Source organism: Cuculus canorus, chromosome 3 (assembly GCF_017976375.1).
Source record: "Cuculus canorus isolate bCucCan1 chromosome 3, bCucCan1.pri, whole genome shotgun sequence".
Classification (NCBI taxonomy): domain Eukaryota; kingdom Metazoa; phylum Chordata; class Aves; order Cuculiformes; family Cuculidae; genus Cuculus; species Cuculus canorus.
The window spans coordinates 92,089,599-92,113,505 of NC_071403.1; the positions used below are offsets into that span (position 1 = coordinate 92,089,599).

Sequence of the window (23,907 nt, forward strand, 5' to 3'; positions counted from 1 at the left end):
ATGAGAGCTGAGGATTTGCTCCTTCTCCGAGGCCTCCTCTCCTGTCAGAAGCGTGCATACATATCCTCATCTGCACTTGACAGAAACTCTCAAGCCCCTGAATGTTTAGGCAGCGCCTGTAATTCGACTTTTCCACTGCCTCTTTTGGCCACCGCAAACATCACAGGCTCCATCCGTGACTGCTCCGGCGAGTGTATGTGGGGAATGACCTGTGCTTTGAACTCAAGACAGCTGCCCTCCCTATTCCCTAGGGAAATTACAGTCTGCTAGGCATCCCTCAACTTTATACCATAAAGCTTTTCTTTCACAGTCCATTTATCACCCTTGTACTTCAACATTAACTCCATAAAGTGATCAAATAGCCTTTTTCTTTATTCTCACTCATTTCAGCACTGTATTTCCTTCTGAATTAAATCATCAAAGGCTTTATTTGCCAGGAGTTTCCTATCCCACCCTTCTAGGTGGGACAAGGTTGCTTCTAAAGAAACCCCTGCTTTGTCTCCAGAGATGCAAAAGCACATGGAAGAGGTACTTGAAGAGCCACAGGCATTCAGAAGCACAGCTAGGCCATTGTCCAGGGTATTATAGGTAACCACGCATAACAGAGGTGAGATGGGATTACTGGGATCTATCTGAAAGCACAATGAGAATCATGTGAGACATAAACAAGCCAAACACCACCAAAAACTTTCTCCAGCTGACCATGTTTCAGGAACCACGTTTAAACTCAAAAATGGCAGCCCCCAAATCAAAAGTGAGGTTTTTTCCCTTCCCAGCACAGAGCTGCTGCACGCTGCTTGCGTTGGCAGGACTCTGCTGTAGGGGAATCCTGCACCAGCGTGGCCAACTAACCTAGTGTGGGTACTAGAAAAGATGAGATTCTTCAAGACATGAAGGAGCTAAGAAAATATATTATTTACAGACACGTGGACACACACAGACTCTGAAAGTAAACTTACTCTTCATTCTTTAAAAGTATGTGGGTACGTACAGCACTGCAGACACAAGCAAGACTACAGCCTCTTGATGCAAGAGTACACGGTGCTTTCCACTTATATCTATGAATTTCTGCAAGGCCAGATTAAACATCTCTGCCACAACATCACACTTTCACTGCTGTACATGTCAACGTCCTGCTCCTTCTGACCTCAAAAACACAGCTGCAGTGTTAGGAATGGTACTGTTTCCAAAATTAGTCAAACAAACAAGCAAGCTCAACATGTAGACTCAGCTGGTTTCACTCCTGCAACACACCTGTACAAAACCAAGGGGGCAGTTCCTCAAGCTGTTCGACCTTGCAGCTCTGCTGCCGCTGCTAACCAGCTGAGGAATCAGCTGTTGCACAAGGCACTTCAACCACAAATACTTCTAAAGATAGAGATTATTAGATGGTTTCCTCCAAAACTACAGCTGAAACCATGGAGAAATTCCTTACACAGCATCTATGGCCTTGTAACACTTGGCTGTTGTAAATGCACTGCCCATCGCTTGCCTCTGGTGGGTTAGAACAGCCATGGGGACAGTGCCCCACACCTTCCTTCCCACCATCCCTCAGGAGACCACCACAGCTACAGCCCTGCCAGATCACAAAGTTTCAATTCTTTCAAGTTTTTTTCCAATTCCAACTTGGAGGAAAAAAAAAACCCAAAACAAAACACCCAAATTTTGCAGTTACTTTCACACAACCTGAAGCCTTAGAGATAGCTTACTGACGGCTATCAAAAGCCCGTGTGTCCCGTGCCTGGCTGCCCACACAGCTGCAGGTGCTGGAGGTCCAAGATCCAGAGGAGTCCTCCATGTAAGCTGACAGAGGATCAGCCAGGCTGATAGCAAACCAGTCCAACTAGATTCTGAAAGTTACTGAGATTCCTTCTGATCTGGCAATGTTTCCTTAGAGGTTTTCAGACAGACCAGGAAAAAATTAAAATAAATCTTGGGTTTGTTCTCATTCAAGACAATTCATTTGCTTCTTTTCTGACACTTTCAGTGTGACACAGTGTCAGGCTTTCCTGGGTGCACATCTCTGTCTTGCCTCACCACTGCAACAAAGCTCGGTGCCCTAAATCTTTCTGTTATTACCATGGTGGTGTTTTTGCCAGGCAGAACTTCCTGGAGCAGCAGAGATGGACTTTTCCTTTCTGAAAGCCCTGGCCACTTGAGCTAAATCCGCAGCAGATGCAGAAGGCCCATCACCGTGCCCGAGCTGTTCCAGTTCGCTCCAGGAAGGGACACCTACCTGCTAGCCAAATCATTCAAAATACATATTGATATTCATAAACACCAACTTTTCATTCAGTAAATGGAAAATAGCTGAAACATATACATCATGATGTACCTGATTTTATTTCTAAAATCTCTCCCTTGCACATTTAATTTTTTTTTTTTTCCCATAAAGTCCTGCAAACTAGATTCTGAACAGGTGCCATTTCAATCTTGCTAAAGTCAGCAACACACAAAAAAAGCAATCAAAAATTGTGAGAAACGACAGAGCCAAACTGTGCGCACACTACAAAGCTGTATAAAGGGTAATATCATCAAAATTCAATAACTGCATGCTTTTCTGTGCAAGTAATCCAGCTCCTACATTCTACCTTTAATTTTCAGGCATAATATATTGTCAAAATCATCCTAATTATGGCTTTGTATTTTGGCCTGAAACTATTTTTATTTTTTATTCATTCAAAATTCGTTTGTATTTAATGATTACCTGTTAGTTTCAAAAGCTGGCTGGGATTATCAGACACTAAAGTTTAAATCATCTCGCACTTACCTGTGCCTTTATGGAATACTTACCCAGTGGGGCTGCTGTCAGTGTAAGCTTTGTAAGTCAAAAATTGTGCATACAGGGAAAGAACAGAACTTATCTGTTTTGGAACTTTTAATTCAATACAATACTGTCTTTTTATATATTGATTTTTTTTAATAAACAGTAACTGTTTATTAGAAAAACAGAGACACCTGGAAAGTTACTTCACTAAATGTAAAGGTTTCATGTTTCCTATTAACTTAAAAATTATGTGGTCAGGATTTTACAATTTGTGGTTTCTTTTTAGATTGTTTTGGTTATACGCAAATGTGCTGTGCGAAATACAAAAGCAATAATCTTTCTAAAACTGCTGACGACCAGGTCATTAAGTAAGGTGGCTGGCCACATTTCATAAACTAAAGAACATTGTTGGAAGACGAATAACTTTTAAAAAAGTTAAGAGGTGACTTTTGTAAACTCTCACATGGATGACGAGTGTAGGATGATTGCACAATTAATTCTTTGTGGCACACACAGAAATCTACAGCCATAACTGCGGTTGTGTAGAATCTCACTTATTCTGATGCGGGGTGCGAGGGAAAAAGCTTTTGAATTCTCCTTTTTATAAAAATACACATATGAAGGTTCAACTCGTAGAGCTGAGGTGGCACCTAATAAAGGTGAGGCAAAGAGGAGATGACAAATAACGGAAAATTGTAATATATACCATAATAAAACCTTAGATTCTAGTGTTTATTATCCTTAGTGAAGCAGAAGTCCATACTTCTGTGCTGCACATTTCATTAGTGTGCGCAGTAATGCCTGGATGAATTTGAGAGCAAATCCTGCTGACCTTACTAATACAAGCACAGCCCCACTGCCCCTAGGATTGCATTTCACACATCCACAGCCCACTCCTGCAACGCTCATGTTCCAGAAGATAAAGGCTACTTTATAGAACATGCGGTTTGACATGCAAGGCTGCTATCCATATATACATACACATATGTAACTACTTGTCAACTTGCAAATGAAAGGTCTGTTTCTGATATGTATATAGAACCTATTTGTAGGAACAAGAACTTTTATTTTTTTTATAGATTTTACATATAGGAATGAATACGTATCATATATAGTAGGAATCAGAAATTTATTTTTATATCTACTACATATATTTATAGATATAGACATACTTTTATCTTTTTTATAAATATAGTTTTTAAACACACACACACATACATGCAAATAAACAAAACAATAAAAGTTCTCATTCCTACAAATAGGTTCAATAACTTAAGTGAAAACAATCACAAGAGAGTACTCAATGGGATGTGGACCAAAAGAGCCATTCAGGTGTCACCTCTGCGATCTTTTGAAATGGCACCACCTCCACTATTAAGTGAGAATGCAGTATTACAGCAAGCTGTAACGTTCACACGGCAGTGTATAGTGTGTGTGTTTAAAACCATTCCTTAAAGATATCTAGAATGCAATTACAGCAGAAAAAAAAAAAAAAAGAACCGAAGACAGGATCCTGATCCCAAGACACCTGAAGCCAGAATGACTTTGAAGGAAAGCGGAATGTTCAGGAGGGCTAAGACACTATACCTGTCCATTAGAATAACTTCCCCCTCAAAGAAAAAAGTCTTATGGATAAGAGGGGGGAAAAGGAACAGAAAGGAACGTGACCAGCAGTCTGTATTTCAGTGCTAGGGTTATTATTCACATCTTGGATTTGGCAAGGCAGCAAATAGTTTCCCTGTAACAAAATTGCCCTCTCTCTTCAAAAAGCACAGATAGACATTAGAGAGTCTAGGGAAGCAAGGCAACGATCAATGGTCTAAACCGCCTATCCTAAAAATATATGTGTTTTCTGTAGAGGCTGCACAGACGAGTACTGCATTCCAAACAGTTTCTGCTTCCAACAGCCAGTTCCCATCTTTAAAGTTAAGATTGAAGTCTTGATAAAAATGTTGTGAATGCCAGAGTAGTTCCCCTATGGACACACCTCTCAAGAGTTTGATCCCCTCACGTGCTCTTCCAAATCTGCTCGTCAGCCCTGAGGATGCCACACTAATCTGTTCTCTGCATCATTGAGGTTTTAGTCTATGTGCCACCCAAAAAAGGGCCTTCCTTAATCCTAAGCACCTGTGGTTTTAATCACCACAGGAAATCCTGTTTCCACTAAAGTCAGTAAGACTTAAATATCAGCAGAGGAGTATTATCAGATTGACTTACTAAAAATAAAAATATTTTTTAAAAAAGGAGAAATACACGTGTGGTGGTTTATATACCAGAGGGTCTTGATATCTACTTATAGCAAGCATGACAAAGTAAAGACACTAAAGTCATCCTTTTAATCTCAGAGTTTGAACTCCTGACCTGCATCTCTTTCTCAGTATTACAGCTGTTGCCTTCTATTTCTGAACTGCCCAGTGCTGATTCGGGTTATACCTCAGTAAGTAACACACAAACTATATGTAGAAATATTGTATTCCTAAGAGCATCTACAGGAGTTTATTCAACAAATGAAAATTATGTAACTCGAGTTAGAATAAGCACCCAGATTTCACTGCAGATGATTTAAAAAGATTACAATACAGAGCAAGATTAATTTGCAGGAACTTCAAAAACAGACCAACCATTAATGCAATATTTTAAGTTATGTCCTGCAGGTACAAAACCCAAATGGCTTTGGTACCATCTTTTTCACAAGCTGCTGGTACAGTGTGCACAGAAGAAAAGCTCCAATAAGCTAATACGGCTTGATAAATCATGTTTTTCCTAATGGCTCTCTTGAGTGGCAGATCAAACTACACCCTTCCAGTGAGATGGTCTGAGCTTGGTGACTCAATCTAGAAATAAGACAGAAAAATCCATTGGAGTTCAGCTGGGAGTCATCTCCCTGTAGGAGAAATTTATGTAAAGCCCACATATTTATATTATCCTGAAGGCTGCTCTGTACAAAGGTACTTAACACTAGAAGAACTGGTGTGTTTAGCTTGTCCATGCAGTCTAAACACTGCTCAGCACATGACTGGGAATACAAGGAGAAATTTTACACTTGGGCATAATTTAATCTTTTTTGTTTCTGTGTTGGTGATAATTTTGAGCCAGATCTAGAACAAGCCACTGGCTTGGGTCTAGTCTGCACTTGGGAAGCTGAGGAGCAGCACTTGCACATCCCTCAGCCTGGTGCCCTATCTGACTGTGTGCCTCACCAGGAAGTTTGTGCAACACCCCTTTTTAAAAGGGAGCCTTTAACAGCACAGGTGACCTCTTAGCTTAGGTAGTTTGCATTATGAATGTGTTCAGTGAAGTGATGTTCTAGCTGGAAGCGTATTTACACTTGGGTCAAATACATTGTTTTGGCAGAGTAATGAGCCCTTAAATCGAGGATCTGGCCTGAAAAACAAATCTTCATAGACTTTTTCTGTTGTGAAATGCAGGCTGCATATTTAACCATTTCTAAACTATGCATCGTTTCCAATAAGCATTGTAACCAGCGCATCTTTTAAGTGAACTATTTCTATTACTTATTTAGCTACTTCTAAGAACACTTATGTCCCCAAGAAATCCTAGTGGTGTCAAACCTCAATGCAAGTCTGATCCTAGTTAGCAGTTCATAATTAACATCACGTATATTGAAAACAGAATTAAGAAACACTAAGAAAATGTTGCAAAATATGGCTTGGAAAGTTCACTCACTGGCATGAGAGTGGGCTATTGGAACGATCAAGGCACTATGACGAAATAATGCTTTTCATAAGTATTCCAAAACTTACCTTCCATAGTCTCTTGGAAGCCATTTATGCTCATCAGGTCATATCTGAAGGCTTGATGGAAGCGTCCTAGTTCATTTTATGATTTGATATCCAACAGATTAAACAGAGGGATTTAAACAGTAGGAAATAATTTCAAAGGATGAAGCATTACACAAACAGAAGCATTTTTGGTGTTGAAGCTATTCAGTTTGACTGGAGTTCTATTTCAACATTTCCCTTAAGACAGAAAAGCAATTAAAAAGATGTATTTGAAAACAAAATGTTTTGTCTAAGAAATATCAGCCATCCCTATCAGTCTGAAAAAGAACATTTAAGGAAAAGCCCTTATCTGCTAGATCATCTACAGAGGGGAAACCTTGAGGTTTACATACTGACAAGAGGTTAAAAGCCACTGCTTTGGAATAACAGTAAATGAAATCAAGTCTTCTACCATGTGTTAACCAAGAACTTGTCCGGTCTCCAGTGTCTTGTCACTGAGGTCCTACAGTCTAAGTTTAATATCTTATTTAGCACTAGGATCCTATCTGTTTAACAAGATCCCAAGAGTCTTCACTACTTCAGGCCTTCTCCTGGCTCTCTTATTCCTTACCTCAGCAAGTATTGAAGAAATCATTGAGCAATTTGCAGGGGCTGGAAGTGAACAACATTGATGACTGCTCTGTGTGGATATTAACTATGCCAGGACTCATTTCATAAGAATGAGGATTTTGTCATTTTAAGTTGTGCAGTGTGTTGCGTGCCAGATGACTTCTGCCTTCCTCCCTGGAGACAGCTACTGAGCCAGCTCTGAACAGATGCAGCTTTACAGACCACCTTCTTCTGGAATCATCAGATAGTCAAAACACTTTTATGACCTCCAAACAATTCATTTCTCTTTCAAAAAAAATACACAAGAAAGCCCTATCTCCACTAGTAAGCAGTAGGGGCCCCAGGCAGCAGCTTCCAACTCTTTTATTCTGCTTAACTTGTGAACCCAGGAGAACATGCCTCACAGCTGCAGAAGTGGGAGCTCTTCCCTCCGTGTTTTAGCAGGGAAGAAAGATGCTGTGGAGCAGTAGCATCAGGCACAACAAGGATATTCCACCACTGCTCCCTACATGTTTCCCTAACAGCAGGCTGACGAAAAGCAGTGAGAAAGTGGTCTTTTTTTATCTTTTTTTCATAGGCCAACTTATGATTCTCTTGCTGAAGAGAAGTCAGCACAATTAACATGAAGAGAAATTAGACCAGAGGTTGAGAGACATGGGAAGAGCTGAACCCTGTGCCTTCTATAAAGAAAAAAAAAAAAAAGGAAAACACAACTTCGTTTCTTTGCATGCAATCCATAGAATATTAAAGTCTACATACCCTGTAGTTGGCTTGAAGCCTAACAAAACTGGAACCACCCCATCCTTATTGCCTTTATATAGATAGGTACAGAAATATACAAAGTTGAGATGATTCATGCTCTCTGGAATGAAGGGCAGTGGCAGAGCTTTGCTTAAGCAGAGATATTCATGGGAGCAGGCAAAACAGACTGAGCACTCTGATGGCTGGGAAAAGCCACTGAAAATTGTTCTTGGTGTTATTGAAAAGAACATTACCGAAAAAAAGGTGTAGGGCAGCCGATTCCACAGCTGAGAGAGATGACTGGAAGGTGTATGGGCCAAGCAGGGCTTAGCTCTTCTTTTGCATTGCTAGTCAATTAAAACAAAACTTGTGAAATGTATTGTTCACCAGAGGCCTAAAATTAAAATATACCACGCATAGCTGCCATTAAGAGTCTTGAGCTAATTTCTCTTTTGGAGGAAATTACGAATTTAAGTTATTCTAGGAGTTTCTCTGCATATGGCACTACCAACGGACAAGGCAAAAGCAAGATATAGTATCAAAATTTAAAAAACCTATCCAATATACATAAAAACCCGAGTATTATGCTTCTTAAAAGGCAAAAAAATACTCTCAACTTATAGGCAAAAAGTACTGCGATGTGCTCTAAGTGAAATGGAAACTCAAAATATTTTTAGCAATATTGATATATTCCACATTTTTCTTAAATACACAACTGACACTTCAGTGCCTTGATCAAAACATTACTTCAAAAAAGCACAAGTAAAACACTCACTTATTACAGAATTATTCTGAAAGTTTTCTGAAAATTTTAATGATCCTCTCAGTATGTCACAGTTCATAAGAAAAACTAGATTATTTTCCAAAAGTTCTATCTCAGAGACTGGTGATATCAAACTAAGGAATGACTGTAGATTTAAGAGTGCTGATGTAATTTTTCCACACAAAGTAACTGAACTCTGCAGAAAGAAAGCAATGTCAGATTAGATCATTATGCTGCTACAAAGAATCAAAATTCATTACAGTATGTTTTAGTATTGCACTAATGAGATGCCAACCCTCGCTGAACAGCTATACAGATGTCTAATCCTCAGAAGCTGGGATAACCCTATGTCAAACTTCTGCGGTTTTGCCACTTGGTATTTTGGGTGTATGTGTTCATTTGTGATAATAAATATCAGGCCACAAACTAATGTCTTCTCAGATATCTAATATGTTTAACACTCATAACAGCTTGAAAATCTAAACATTTCTGCTGTTAGCTTTGAGTTCTCCTCAAAGAATTATGCTACAATCTATACCAGATGAATAGGCTAAGGATAACAGAACCATTTCCAGTTGTTGGGATGGGTTTCTCTGCCATTTTGTATGTATACTTTTCATCCTGCAGTATACACAAAGTTCAACTTCTTTCCGCTCCTCAATACCTTTGTTAGTAAAATCTAAATCCACTGTCCTACCACACATTTCAGTGCTGACAACTGAAGATTTGAAAATGCCCCTAATCATATCAATCTAGTGTATAAGCAAGTACAAAGAAAGGTTTGTACATATGACATCTGTAGAATAAGACTGAATAGTAGTATGTATTTTTAGTATCAATTAATCGGCCCCAAGGCATTTTCTTCACACAGCAAACAGGAAAACATGATAGCAAAGTTAAACAAATGGCACAGCATCAGCCAGCCAGTCTGAAACACTGAAGGCAGCAGAATTCAGCCCCAGACTCTCATTTAGAGTACCTTAAGCACAATTCAGTTCCTTCTGTATGCATATGCTTATACACACTGTGTTGATGGTATTTATGTTAGCTTCTGCACCTTTGAAAACAAACAATAAGGAGAAATTGCTGCAGCATAAACAAAGCCAGTAGTGTTATGCTGACATATGTTTTCCAAAATCTGGTATTGGTACATTACACACCTAAGAGGAAGCACTTTTGTTTGACCCTTTACAGAGCTGAGGAATTAACATTATAGCTGACTAAACCCACAGGATGTATCTCAGAGGTCCAGCTCCAGAAAAGGGAGCCAGAACTGCAAATAAAGTGACACTGAATACTATTTTATGCAGTATTGCTAAAAAAGCCCTGCCCCCTCCAAGAGAAACAATAGCAAGGATTGTCCTTTCCTCTCCTACCAGTCTCTTAGCTTATACAACTTCAGACTTGCAATGGAAAAACATACATATATAAATATAAAAGCCAATCAGTAGGGTCAAGTCTCTCTTTTTACAATTATGTTTCCAGAGTTGTCTCCAATCAAACTAACGCTCCAAGACCAGAACTATCACATTCATGGTTACTTTTCTTTATTATCTACAAAACCTTTCCTGGCCAAAGTAGTAAAGACTCTGTAGGAGTTCGATAACTTTACAAGGTGATGGCATTTTTGTGTTTATTAGAAGCCATTTCTATTGCGAATTGCTAACAACTTTTCAAAGTGCAACACTGATTTGGAAAGGCAGGCACACTAATACATCAATTGCCATGACTAATGTATAAACTTTTAATGACCTTGGCAAAATCTTTCTTTCATTGGGCAGGTGCCACTATTTTGACTGTACAAAATGTTTTGGAAATATGTTGAAAATTAAACATGTTTTGGAAAATATTTCAGGATTTCAGTATAGCAAATGAAGCTATATTAAATAAAAGTTTGACATGGAGGAGAAAACACTCCAAAGTTGTGCAAGTTTGGTTTTTGTTTTTTCATTTTTTTTTTTAAAAAAAAGGAGATATCCAAGTGTTGTACATTCACAGAATGCTGCCTTTTTATCCAAACAAAGTTAAGAAGATAAAACATTATCTTGAATCATTTTCATTCAGTCGCTGTCATCTTCTTGTTTGAGATGACCTCCTTGTTCAATATTGCCCTCTCCATCACTTTCCTTGTCCCAGTCTTTCATAGATGCTCCCATCATGAAGTCATCACGCAGTATATTCCATCCTGGCCCCTCCTCAGACTTCACTTCACCCTGAATGGTTGACAGAAGAACAAGAGGGAACAGAGGAAGATGAGATGAATGTGAAAGGAAGTAAAAGATAGAAGCTCTCCATGCAATCAAAATAACACCTCTCACATTCTTACAATTTGCATAACAAGACCTACCAAGGGCTAGCTTTTTATGCATAGAAATATGCAGGACAATCCTAAGTGACTTGATGCTAATACGCAAACTTGTTTTAATCTGTCAATAAAAGAAGTATGGAAACATAACAATTATTCCTCATGGATGAAATAGTCAACCCTAGGTATGGCTTCCTTTATTAAAATCTTTCTTGGCAATCAGAATGGATCCATGATATCATTTATTAACCCCCAGGTGCTGCTTCATTAGAACACTTCTTGGCACATTTCTAAAACACAAATATGGATTTAATAAAGGCTTAACCCCCCCACTCAATTTAATATTTAACATATTCTGTGATACATGAACCAAATCCCCTTTATGTGGAATATTACCTCACTACCTGGGCTTGTCATATGGTGCAAAGCTGCCTCTAAAAGAAACAAAGTTGATCTACACTCAGCAAGTCAACAACACCTTACTCCAAATTTCCTACCTCTTGAAAGCAGATAAACTGAGGCCACATTACACGGTCTGGTGAATAATAAAGAAAAGTGACAGGAGCGTAGTTTCAGGTTAGCACTGAAAACAGTGCTTGGTTGCAGTTCTTTTAAGTGGCAGATGATATTTGGGCAGAGCAACAGCCCCATCCTGTGGCAACAGCTTTAAAGAACAGCTTGAAGCTATTACATTCTCACTGAAGGGAAACACTAAAAAATGTTCAACGTACTGAACAAGGATTTTGGTGGTTTAAGCCTTAGTAGCAAAATACTTATGATGAACAACGTGGCTCAGTGTCCAGCAGGCAAGCAAAAAAACTTGTCCTCTCAAAGTGGAACCAGGGCCATTGAAAACAACAATTTACATTTGCAGGGTCTTTGAAACAAAGTTAACACAGGCATCTCAAGTGTGCTTCCTCCACTCCTCTGCTCAAAAGGGTAGACCTCAACTGACTCACCCTAGTTTAAGTAGTAGAGGTATGATTGCTGTAGACATTTGTTCCTGCCTCTTCTTTTCATGCATCTATGAACATGCAATATACAGAACCACAGCATATTTAAGTTGATGCCTGTGCTATCTTTGGGAGAGCGCAGAATACAGAATTTAACAGCAGAAGAAATGAGGAATAGAAATGCAGGTCCATCACTGTAAATCTAATACATCATATCACACCAAAAGAAATTATTTGAGTGCCAAAAGTCTGCCAAATGATACATACTTTAAATAGGTAATGAAAGCAGAAGTGCTAGATGTGACTTCTCTTGCAGTTCTCTTTGAAAGACTCTTCTCACAAAAATGGAGTAACAAGCCTTAACATATTCCTTCCCAAAAGGAATCTCCCAGGGCCCAGTTCAAAAAAAGAGAAACTACAGCTGTTCCTCAAGATGTTTGCACTTTTGTTTTGGTTTGTTTTTTTGTCTTCACAGCTGCTCTCATTAATGCCTACTCCCATCCCAACAATCCTCCTTTTCCCCAGGGTGGTGCCTTCTAACCACTTTCCACTCTTGCAGCAATTCACTTCAAATGTTATACTCTGTAAACCCTGAAATCATCTCAGACAGAGTAATCAATTACCTGGAATTACAGAGTTACGGATAAGATAGGTCCCTAGGCAGACCTTAATATGTTCATATAACTTGTATTAGTGCAAACACAGCTATGCTGTTCTGGGATGCAAGGAGAGGGTAGAGTTTGGGGTTTTTTTTCCCCCTTTTAAACTGTATTTAAGTTATTTTATCTGTTTACCTTTGCACAGTAGGCAAAGGTCGAAAAGATTACAAAAGAAAGCTTGGTGAGTTCTGTATTCTCAGACCTTTTATAAATCACTGTTTGAACATGCCACAGAATAAAATTTGAAATAACTAAGTGGAAAAATCCCATCTTCCTTACAAAAAAAAGTGATTTTTTTTTTCTCTCAGTAATAATAAAACCAACAAAGATTCCATTTCCCCCCCCCTAGATACACAGAATGGGGATTTGAGGGGTTGTTTTTTTTTTTTTTTTAAACAGGACAGAAGCACTAAATTATTGTCAGCAATGACAGTGAAAGGCTCAGTGTTTGAAAAGCCCAATGCTCAAATTCATCACAAGCTACTATTCAGCAGCCATTAGCCCTTCTTTCTGGCTATGTCAAGTGAACAACGGGACAAAAGCAGGACCTCAACAAAAGAGAGATGCTGATCCTCCATACCATTACCCACAATGTAAGACACCACAAAGGTTTGAATAGTTTTACAAGGCCTAAGGAGAAAGACAAGAAGTAGCATGTCAGTGCCTCAAAGATTACCACTAAATGCTTGAAAGCAAATATTTAATCAATTTTAAGCATGCTCCCAAGTGAAGAAAACCCTGTGTTTAGTGTCTTCATTCCTAAATCATCTACTGCATTATTTTCCCTTCAGAATGAAAACTCCCCAAATCTATTCTATCACAAAACATTCCTGGAGTCTTAGGAAAATACACAGCAAGACCATTTGTATCATTAACAGTTAGTTCAACTGTAACATCACTTTCCAATTTTCTTTATATAAGAATGTTAATACAACTGGGTTTTCAATTCCATAACCTGGTTTCATCTAAATAAAACAAAACTGATTCCTGGTGCATGGAAAATAAACCACCTTTTGTCCTATACAACTGCTTCTAAACTTCCAGTCAGCTGTTTATCTACATCTCCCACATTTCACTACAACACTGATGTCCCCTTGGAACATCCCCAAATGAAAACAAAGCAGGTTATATAAACATTAGTGTATAATGCTACATAACGTGGATCGTTTGGTAAGGTAAGTAGTGAAAAATTCTGGTTGCTTTTTTTCTTCTCCTTCTTTATGCATACATTTGAACGGGGTTGTTCTTTGCCTGAAGGTGTGGGAACCTATTTCAAAGGGTCTGAGAGGCAGAAGTGAGGAAAAGAGTGATCTCAAGAGTCAGTGGTACAAGACGATACACTTGTTATCGTGACCTGAAGTAAGACAGACCAAAATGCAGTGTTCTTACTCTAGCGCAGGCACTTATTTGCAGGAACAGACCAACAGCCCAGTTGACAAGAGACCATATAAATAATGATTCTGGTTGGAAGACACACTCTCTAAAAGCTGCACCAGGACAAGGTGAACTGGAATTCTTAGCCAAGTCCTAATAAAACCACCCATTCAACAACAAAGCTTAGGTCTGTCACCTAGAACAAACAGCCATCCCTTGCAGGATCTGGGCTGAAATTGCCTCCTGGATGCTTCTGAAGGAACTGGTCTATGGAAGCCCCATAGCATCACCAGCAGTTATACAATCAAGACATAGTAGAGATCTCCCTGTTTTAGTTCATTTCCTTACCACTGCAAAACTCTGGAAGTACATAATTTACTCTTGGTAAATTACATTATAGTATCTTCAACCGAGAACTACCAAATTCAACAGTGGAGTTATGGCAGACTGCACTGCCACCCTCAGGTGGGAGATAACCCTCTCTACTCCTGAAGTCAGAAGCAGCAGCAGGATACTTGTAACTGCACGTATCTCCTTCAGTCTGCCAATGAGTGCCTAGCACAGAGCCTGCTTCCTTTGAAAGCTTAAGGGAATCTGTCTAAGTCACAGGACATGGTCATTTTCACCTGTTGCTTTACTGGAACAGCAACAGCCTAAACTCAGAGCAGGAAAGTTTGCCAGAGCTTTCGAGAAACCTAAGCATAAGCAGACCAGAGTCCCATAATGCTTATTAGTAAGTAACAACATTTAAAGATGTGCCTGTAAGTCAGAGCACACAGATTAAAGACAGCATTTAATGCTGCTTTCCATCAGCTTGCTTCACTTGAACAGACACCAGTTTCTGCATCTGCAAAACAGCAAACATAACAACATCACTGCAGAGATCCCCCCATAGCTTGTACCCAGAAGACAGTAACTGCAGGGTATTACAAATGAACATTTTACAGACCTAGAAATTACAATCAGCACATTGGGCTCCCACGCCTTTGCTCAGTGTACAAGATGAAATGCCAGATCTCTTTACTATCATATACAATAAACGTTTATTTGTACCTGTCAGGGAAGGAATTTCTAACATAAATATCTCTCAAGCAACAACTTTAAGTCCCAAGAAAACAATTCTAATGTGTCTAATTAATTTGAACTGCCTCCCCAGGTTCCTCCACGTTGCTCAATACAAACGTCTCAGAACCTGAAATGCGGGGAGGCTTCTCTCACTGTGAAGTTGTTAAAAAGTGTGACTGCCAAACTGCATTCTCACATACATCTGACAATTACCTTTCCGTGACAGTTTGTATTTTGGTCTGTGTTCACATTTGGGCCCCTCATTACAAGAAAGATATTGAGGTCCTGGAGCATGTCCAGAGAAGGGCGATGAAGGTGGTGAAGGGGTTGGAGAACAAATCTTATGGCTGAAGGAACTGGGGTTGTTTAGCCTGGAGAAGGCTAAGGGGAGACCTTATCACTGCCTACAACTACCTGAAAGGAGGTTGTAGACAGGTGGGTGTTGGTCTCTTCATCCAAGTAACAGGTGATGGGACGAGAGGGAATGGCTTCAAGTTGCACCAGGGCAAGTTCAGATTGGACATCAGGAAAAACTTCACTGAAAGGGTTATCATGCACTGGCACAGGCTGCCCAGGGAGGAGACCGAGTCCCCATCCCTGGAGGTATTTAAAAGACGGGCAGATGAAGTGCTCAGGGATATGACTTAGTAGTGGACAGGTACGATTGGACTTGATGATCTCAAAGGTCTTTACCAACCTAGGGATTCTATGAACAACTGCAGCTATTCAGTTCCTCATCCCCAAGCAAATCCGTTTAAAAATGTAGCTCCAAAACATGCAGCACAAGCATACACTGGGGCATGATAAATCACCATTTAACAACAAAAAACCAAAACAAATACCCCCCCCCCCCCAAAATAGAAACAACTGAAAGACACTCAGAAGAGAGGAAAGAACATAGAAAACAAAGAACATCAGCATAACATTACTCCTAAATTTTCTTCCAGGAATATCCAAGCTCACAGGCTAAGAAAATAAGCTTCCTCTAGGCTGGAGAGAAACAAAGAAAAGTGCAGCTGAAATACCTAAACTAGCAATATAAGAAGTAATGTAATGATTAACCAGAAAACAATATTTGGGTTTAATCATCAGTGCTGCTTGTAACTTAAATATGAATTACAGTGAGCACTTGACTATAAGAAAGGTTCCTACGGTACGCCTGATCCAAAACAGACAAAACCCCACAGATCTGGAAAATAAGAATACATTCTGTACCTGCTACTACCTTGAACTTCTGAGCTGAAGCATCACAGCAACTCATTTTGACTTTCAGTAGCATTTTAGATCTTGCAGAACATGCAAGCTGTACAAATTTTATTTTCCTGCAGCATAATTTTGCACAACCATTTATTCCTTAAGGTGAGAGTCATTCGATACTTATTTACATCCTCTCTCTGAATGAGAAATTAGAGGGACTGAACTAAATTGCCTTGGTGTATTTGATGTGATGCTATACTGTGGATATCAGCAGAAGCATGGAGATTAACTCAGGGCACAAGATCTTTTCCACGCACCATAAATCTGCACTGGCATTTCCAGTAAACAAACCCAAGAATGAATTTTTTTTACAGTGTGTTTTTAAACCTGCTGTTCCTGTTCAAACTCCTCTGCAAGTAATACACTGGAGTTATTACTACAAGCACAACAAATACTGATTTTCCTTTTGAGCACAGCCAGAAGACCACCCAGAGCTTAATGACCTGCACGAGGAATCTCCCCATCCTCACATCCTCCTCTAGTGTTTACTGCAACTGGGGATGCATGAATGAGAAGGAATGCTTTGGGTTGGCACGCAGAAGCTGAAACATGCCCCAATCTTAGTGGGGTCAGAACTGAATTACAGAAATTCTAAAAACAAGCATTCATCTGGACTTAAGCAAAGAAAAATCATTAGCATTGTTATTGAACGCTCAGTTGCAAAGAAGAATCATAGAGTTTGAGAGATTTCCTCAGCCTCAGTTCAGCAGAATCCTAATAAATCAGTGTTTCTATCAGAAAAAGTAAAGATATTTTAAGAATTCAAGTGTAACACAGGGCACTTCTGCACACAGGATGCTCTGGAACTCCTCAGAGTATGCTACGCTCCAGCTCTGATAGCAATTGCCTCACAAATCCTTCTGCTGCACAAGTATTTTACCACATGCTGCTGCAAGATGATATCTGACCATAAAGACATCAAGATTCTCTTTACATATTTTAGTAAGATGATGAACAGCATGGGCACGCTACACTTCAGAGCTACCTGAAGAAAATAAAAACTCGTCAAATAAAAACTAACCTGAAAATAAGCCTCACCTAATGAAACAATCTGATAAATAAATTATACACAGGTTTGAACCGTTACCTTTACCCACAGAATATATATATGTATATTCTCTAAGGCTGAATATATATTCTGAGAATATATATATATATATTCTCATAGAATATATTCTGTAATTTTTAACTCATGTTATGTTAAATACCAGACAAAATGACAATGTCCTGTCTTTTCAAGTATCAGGCCATAACATTCCACTGACAAAGAAAAAAAAGTCTCAAAATAAGCATTTTTAAGTAGGTAGCAAATAAAAATTATCTCAAAGTAGACAGCAAATTATTACAGAAAAGATACCCAGAAAGAGAGAAATAACACATTCCCTGTATTATGTTATCACACAACACACAAGAATAGAAAGTTTCCAGGCAGGACGTTTTTTCAGTATGCTCATTTTCAGTCATGTTTGCTTTTATCTCCCCTAAAACCAAAACTGCTTCATTATGCTCATCTATGTACTTTTATCTTCACATCTGCAATGCCTGTTTATCAGGATTTTTACCACAGATACTGAAATTACTACCTACCATATACTGCGCACTACTACCCAAGTATTCACTTGTTACAGATAAAGAAAGAGTAGGAGTAAGTCTCCACACAGCTTTCACATTTCATCTGCTCAAACGACAGGAGCCTTAGAACAAAGGCTGCACAGCATTTAGATCAATTAATTCTTGACATGAAGATCCAATCAGTACCGTGATTAAAGACAACATATGATTGAGGGTTTTGTATCTAAAACAACATAGCTTATACTTTCCTTGCTCATCAGAAAAAAATTTGTATAGTAAAATTATGGTATTCAAAGTAGTTGAACCACAAACTCTTTGTTTATAAGACACGTAAGGTTTAACATAGCTGCAATGTTTTAGTGGGAATCTTGTTTTTAACTTGGAAACAGATGCTGTCCATCAGAAAGGACAACTTCTCATGCTAGCTAATTTTGAGCCTCAGGTAATCAGATTCTGCAAAATATTGTCCATTTTGTATCAAATACATCAGCTAGTATTAGCTAGAACAAACTTCCATGGACTCCTTCTGACCAGCTACCATGGATATTCCTTAGAGAGAAAATAATCAACCAAGAATTTTTCCATATGGATGGGATTCAAAATAAAGGAAGAGGGAATTTTTTTAGATACTTCAAATTTCAAGCCTGAAAGAAATACCACACAGCTTCTCACAAGTGATAAAAAAAGTCTTCAATCTGTCAGCTGGTCTTGCATTTCTTAATGCATATTAGTTGCAGTAATAAAAACATGATGGAGTTTAGGGATCAGCCTAAACACTACCTGGATCCACAACATCCTTGTTAGTTAGTTGCAGAGTTCCAAACCATCAAGCTCTATCTGGAAAACAGGCAGCTACAGCAAGAGTGCCTAGTAAAAAGCATCCACTCAAGACTAGGACCTCAAAAGTCAAGTCCTAATGTCTTTCAACAGTCTACTTTAGACAAACATTTTCGAGTCTCAACAGATTTTTCTCATATGTCACCCATTTATGCAAGACACTTATACATGGTCTCAGCTGGGTATCTACAATTTTCTGCAGGTGTTTATAAAAGCTTGCCCGTTGGCATGGTAAGGAAACATGCAGGCTCACAGCTGTTTGGAGTGTCTTCCGATTCTTTGTAGAATAAATTAGCAGCTTGCAGATTTTTGAATAGCCTGAATGTGACTCAGATTAGTTCCTACAAATGATGCTGAAATCATCCACTGTTTTTCATTATGATTCAGCAAGAGGCCTAACAGAGTGAGTCCCAAAAGGTTGTCTCAAACAACGAAGGCTACAGTAATGACCAAGTCCTTCACTTCCAGCACTAAAGAAATCATCTCAGAGTAGCTGATGAAGAAGTGGGGCTAATAAAGCCTCTTCTTCCTGACTCAGTATTTCCACTTACATTTGCATCCTGACATAAGTACAGGGATCCAAAAAACTGAGGCAGGAGAGGGAGGGGGAAAAAAACCCAACAAACCACAAAGAACTAGTTTTTGTGTATTTTTATTGCTAAATATGAAATACTGAAGTTTTTATGACTACTAAGCAGCATGTCTGGCTAAAACTTCCTCCCCTCATTGCCCCTACTTTTACTTAAAGGCTTTTGCAACGTATCCTAAACACTTCCAAATCCAAGTTTCTTTGACTTTATATTCCCGTAATTTCCTTCATAGCATCGTGGGTGAGTGGCAAACTCATTAAGAAACAGACTATACCCCTCAACCGCTTTCTAAAAGCGGTTTAAACCTGAGCAGGGAATACGTTAACAGCCCGCAATCCCAATTTCTTATCTTAGCCATCTGGCTACCCTTTCTCTGCACTTCTGTATTTCCACCTCCTTCTATGCTTCTGTATAGGCTTTCCCAACGCCTGCAGATGGGGAAGAAATGACACAGACCACATGCAGAACACCGTCCAGGGTTCAGCAACAAGCCATAAAGAGGTCAGATCTTTACAAGACAGCTTTAGTATCATTTGTAATAGTAATGGATTTAAAAAAGTAAGTATATTTTCTAACCTTTCAGCAACCCTCTAAGCACTGGAAGCAGTTTGACCCAACACTCCTGAAATCCATGAAGATAAACAGACATGTAGGTGCCTACAGAAGCCATTCATAATACACATCTGCTAATTCAACCCTCTGGAAATCACAACATTTTATACCGTACTAAAACTTCAAAGTAAGGTGTGGTGGGTTGACCTCGGCTGGACACCAAGTGCCTAGCAAGCCACTCCCCTCATCAGCAAGACAGGGAAGGGAGAAAATAAGATAGAAAAAACTTTGTGGGTGAAGATAAAGGCAGTTTTATAAATCAAAAGCAAAGGCCATGCGTGGAAGCAAAAGACGACGTAATCTCTGCTTCTCATCAGCACGTGACATCTAGCCACTTCCTGGGAATGAGGGCCTTAGTACACATAGCTGTTGCTCTGGAAGACATAACAACAAATGCCTCCCTTCTCCTCCTTTCTCCTAGCTTTAATTGTTGAGCAGACACCATATATTCCAGAATATCCTTTTAGTCAGTTTGGGTCAATTTCCTCTCAGTCAGACTCAATAAATAAGGGAATAACTGTTCAATATAATTTCCAATAGAAAATGCTTAGATGAGTGAAACTGGTTTAGATAAACAAGCTCCACAAAATCTTTCTTATCTCTAGAGAACATTTTTTACAAAACTTTATTAAATGTTTAGATGCTTTTTCCTCTAGGTATGTTGCCCTGCCTAGAAGAGTTGCAAACAAAGCCAACAGTGGAGAACTGCTTTTGTAAGGTGTCCAACTCAATCTACCAGATAAAAGTCAAATAGGATTTGATTTCCTGCGCTTTGTATACTTGCAGAAGATCGAAAGAAGATGTATACCATGACATGGGTTTTTCAAATATGGTTGTTTTAGACATAGTTTTACTGAGAAAAAGCCTTGCAACATCATCTGGGAAAACACACCACCTTCACAGTATCCCATGCACTAATAATCAAATATAAGGCAAGCTAGTCTCAAATACAACAGATGTAACTGTCTGAACATTGCCTGACATTTCAATTACAATTCCCTGTTTACATTCACTTACAAAATTTGCCAAACTTAAACTGCTTCAGGCTGAAGGCTTTTGTGATGTTTCAAATAAAATCACTTCAGCCGTTTTTGCAGAAAGATGAACTTAAAACATTTTGTCTACAGCTCTAAGGAGGAAAGACAGACATTTCCTACAGGCATCCACTAAAATGTTGCATCATTCATTCTTTTTGAACTTAAAAATCACTTAAGGATGCATTTTGAAGTTGGGAACTGTCTTTTGCTATCTCCATGGACATCTTCCCAGACCTACCCAAGTTATAAACATCTGGAGGACTGCTCTCCCCAAACCTGTGTTCATCACCTCAGTAGATACGATAGGCATTTACTATCCAAATTCTCTTAAAATATTTGTCTTCACGGATCACATATTATCTGCATCTTAGGAGACAACATTAAACTGGACCATGGATGACTCATGATAGCAAACAGGGAACTAATCTTTCTGCACAAGCAGCTGTCAGGGCTCCTCTCGCATTAGGCACTAGGAGCCTGGGCTGCGTGCTTGGCCTTCAAGTGCAGGGAAAAGAACCTGTCATGAATATAAAACATGAAGAAGATAAAAACAGGCTGATGGAAAAAGAGTGCAAAAATCTTGATATTTTTCCCTCCCAGACTTCTGATCAAGTATCTGAAAAAGAGAGCAGAAAGAGAAATCCAAGGATAAAAACACAGGAAAAAAAGTGAACCTAGTGAAATACAGACATCACATGGCCCTTAATCCTCTTATCTGGAGTTGAATTCAGTGCCAAGTTCTTGACATCTATCAATCAAACACACATTAAAATATTGACAGAGGCCTACATTCCCATGTCAGCATAGATGTGCATTACCAGCTATGGGAAGAGATAGGAAACTGACCTTGTACCTCTTAAACCAAACCCTGCTGATAACCCAAACTGGCTAAGTCCATATATCTTCCTCTAAACAGATTTAAAGTAAAAATGTCACCATCAAACAACTTCTAATACTTCACAACAACTGTACCTTAAAGAACATAAGGGATTTAGAATACAGTAAACTAGTAGAAGATTGCACTGCGTTTATCCCCAAGGACGAAAGAATACAGCACAAATTAGGTAGTCAGACACCTTTTGGTACAAAATCAAAAAAACCCTACATTAAAAACTTGAGCTCCAAACATATACGAGGTGACCTTCAAGAAAATGTAAACACATTTGGGAAGAACAGATACAAATGCATGATTTACAAAGGAATCAAAATTAAAAGTTTCTGTGCATTTGATGGGAAGGCATTTATTAAAATTGGAAGAACACATCTACTCTGGCTGCAGCTGAACCAAATTAATACTTGGCTGCTCTCTCAAAACCTGCTGGAAAACATGCATGCCTGGTTACTCCTTCAATTAGTTCTGTAAGACCAGCACACAACAGCTGTAGTAATAAACTTCTGCTATTCTGCAATGCCATTATCACCTATGAAAAAAAGTTTCCCTTTAAGATTAAAAGAGGTGTTGATACACCTTACCAATTTCCAAAGTTGTCTAATGCTTTCATTCATACTTCAGAAATAAACTATTTCCTGCAGCTGGTTGAAGCAATTGTTCAGACTACAGTCCCTCCAGACAGGTAAACGGATGAAAATAATGTTTCCCGTGCTGCTCTCCTCCCTCCTTTCTGCACTATGAAAACTGGGGAAAAAAACAGAACAGATCAATAGCCAATACTTACACAGCTGAAAGAAAAAGAAGGCAGTTGCTCTCACAGGCTTTAGGCAGATCTAACTTTTAAGCTGGAAAGCACATTTGTATCTCCCATTCAACTTGAAAAAAGAAAGCCTGCATACCACTTCTTGTATCCTAGCAAGAACAGCAGTCAAAGTCAGAAGAGCTGCACTCCTGCCCTTGAACAATCCTCAAACCACTGCTTAAAACTGAATTATTTATGAATATTAAAAGTCTTATGAACAAATGAAAAAAATCTATAGCAAACCTGACTCTAATCACTGTGTTTAAATTACATACTAACCAGTAGGAGCATTCATTAAATACACTTCAGGCCAGAAGAACTTTTCTGGAAAAGCATTTTATTTCAAGTCCAGTAATAGCTGGTGTGAAATAGCACTTGTATTCTTCTCTGCTCATCTTCTTTCCCATCAACAAATTGTTTTAGAATAGGTACTATTTTGAGACCAATACACCAATTTTTTCCAGATGCCATTAAAACTCAGCATGCAAATTGTACCTCCAAGTCACGTAGTCAGCACAGTTTACAGAAAAATTACCTTGCAGAATTTGGACTATGGTTACGTAAGTAGACCAGGAAATCCTGCTCTCAATTCCACCATTGAAATGCTCTGCAACATATCTGGTGTAGAAAAACTTCTGAGTTGAAGTAAACATAGCTGATTCAGAAAACCATGCTACAAAGGTCTAATTCAAAATTAAAGGTTGATGAGTGCAGGTTATGCTTGTCACAATTTATAACTTTCATGCCAGTTACTTGTACATCACTAGAAAATGTTTTACCGCCAGGTAAAGCTTTACACTGGGTAGCATCAATGACAAGAAGAAAGTCAAGTCAAGCTTCTAGTAATGAATGACCCTGTTGTAACGGACATGCAGCAACAGACAAGAGCCTAGGCTGCTCTGGGAACATTAACTCTGAACATCTTTGTTTTCTTACAATTAAAACGTCAAGTGCTGGTGTAATTAACTACATCAGCCAACATGTCCGCGCAACTTTAAAACATCTGAAATGTCATTCAACCCCAGAAGCAAAGCTACTTCCCTAATCACGACCCTACAAGCACTAAGAAATTTCTAAAGCACCTATCTCTAGATTTGTTCTTTAGAGATAAAGATGACTCCAGCCTCTAGGGCTGGAAAGACAGCATCTCCGATATGTACCTTTTTTCAGTCTGTAGTTTAACGTTTTGTGTAGTTATCTTATAAGTGGGAAGCTGTCAGATACAACCGACACATACTGAAATTAAAATCTAGTCTGTACGGATAGTATTGAACAAGACTGAAAGCTCTCCTCTCTCTCAATAACTGCTTCCCAAAAAACCCATCCCAA

The 23,907-nt window shown here is 38.9% G+C and overlaps 1 protein-coding gene across 3 annotated transcripts in view; it reads right to left on the bottom strand.

Annotated features, from left to right (window-relative positions):
- Positions 1–497: 497 nt before the first annotated feature.
- The window catches only part of RRP15 (ribosomal RNA processing 15 homolog), a 32,894-nt gene continuing 9,484 nt past the window's right edge, over positions 498–23,907 (bottom strand). The window contains exons 5-6 of one of the 3 annotated variants that reach the window (XR_008449224.1): positions 6,532–10,836; positions 498–5,601 (exon numbers count right to left, since the gene is read on the bottom strand). Coding sequence is in view for 2 of the 3 variants with exons in the window: in XM_054063224.1 (XP_053919199.1) it covers positions 10,684–10,836 (153 nt within the window). In the remaining variant the exon portion in view is untranslated. Of the gene's footprint in view, positions 5,602–6,229; positions 10,837–22,384; positions 22,521–23,907 lie in introns of those variants that run through there. The other 2 variants (XM_054063224.1, XM_054063225.1) reach the window with 2 other exon arrangements.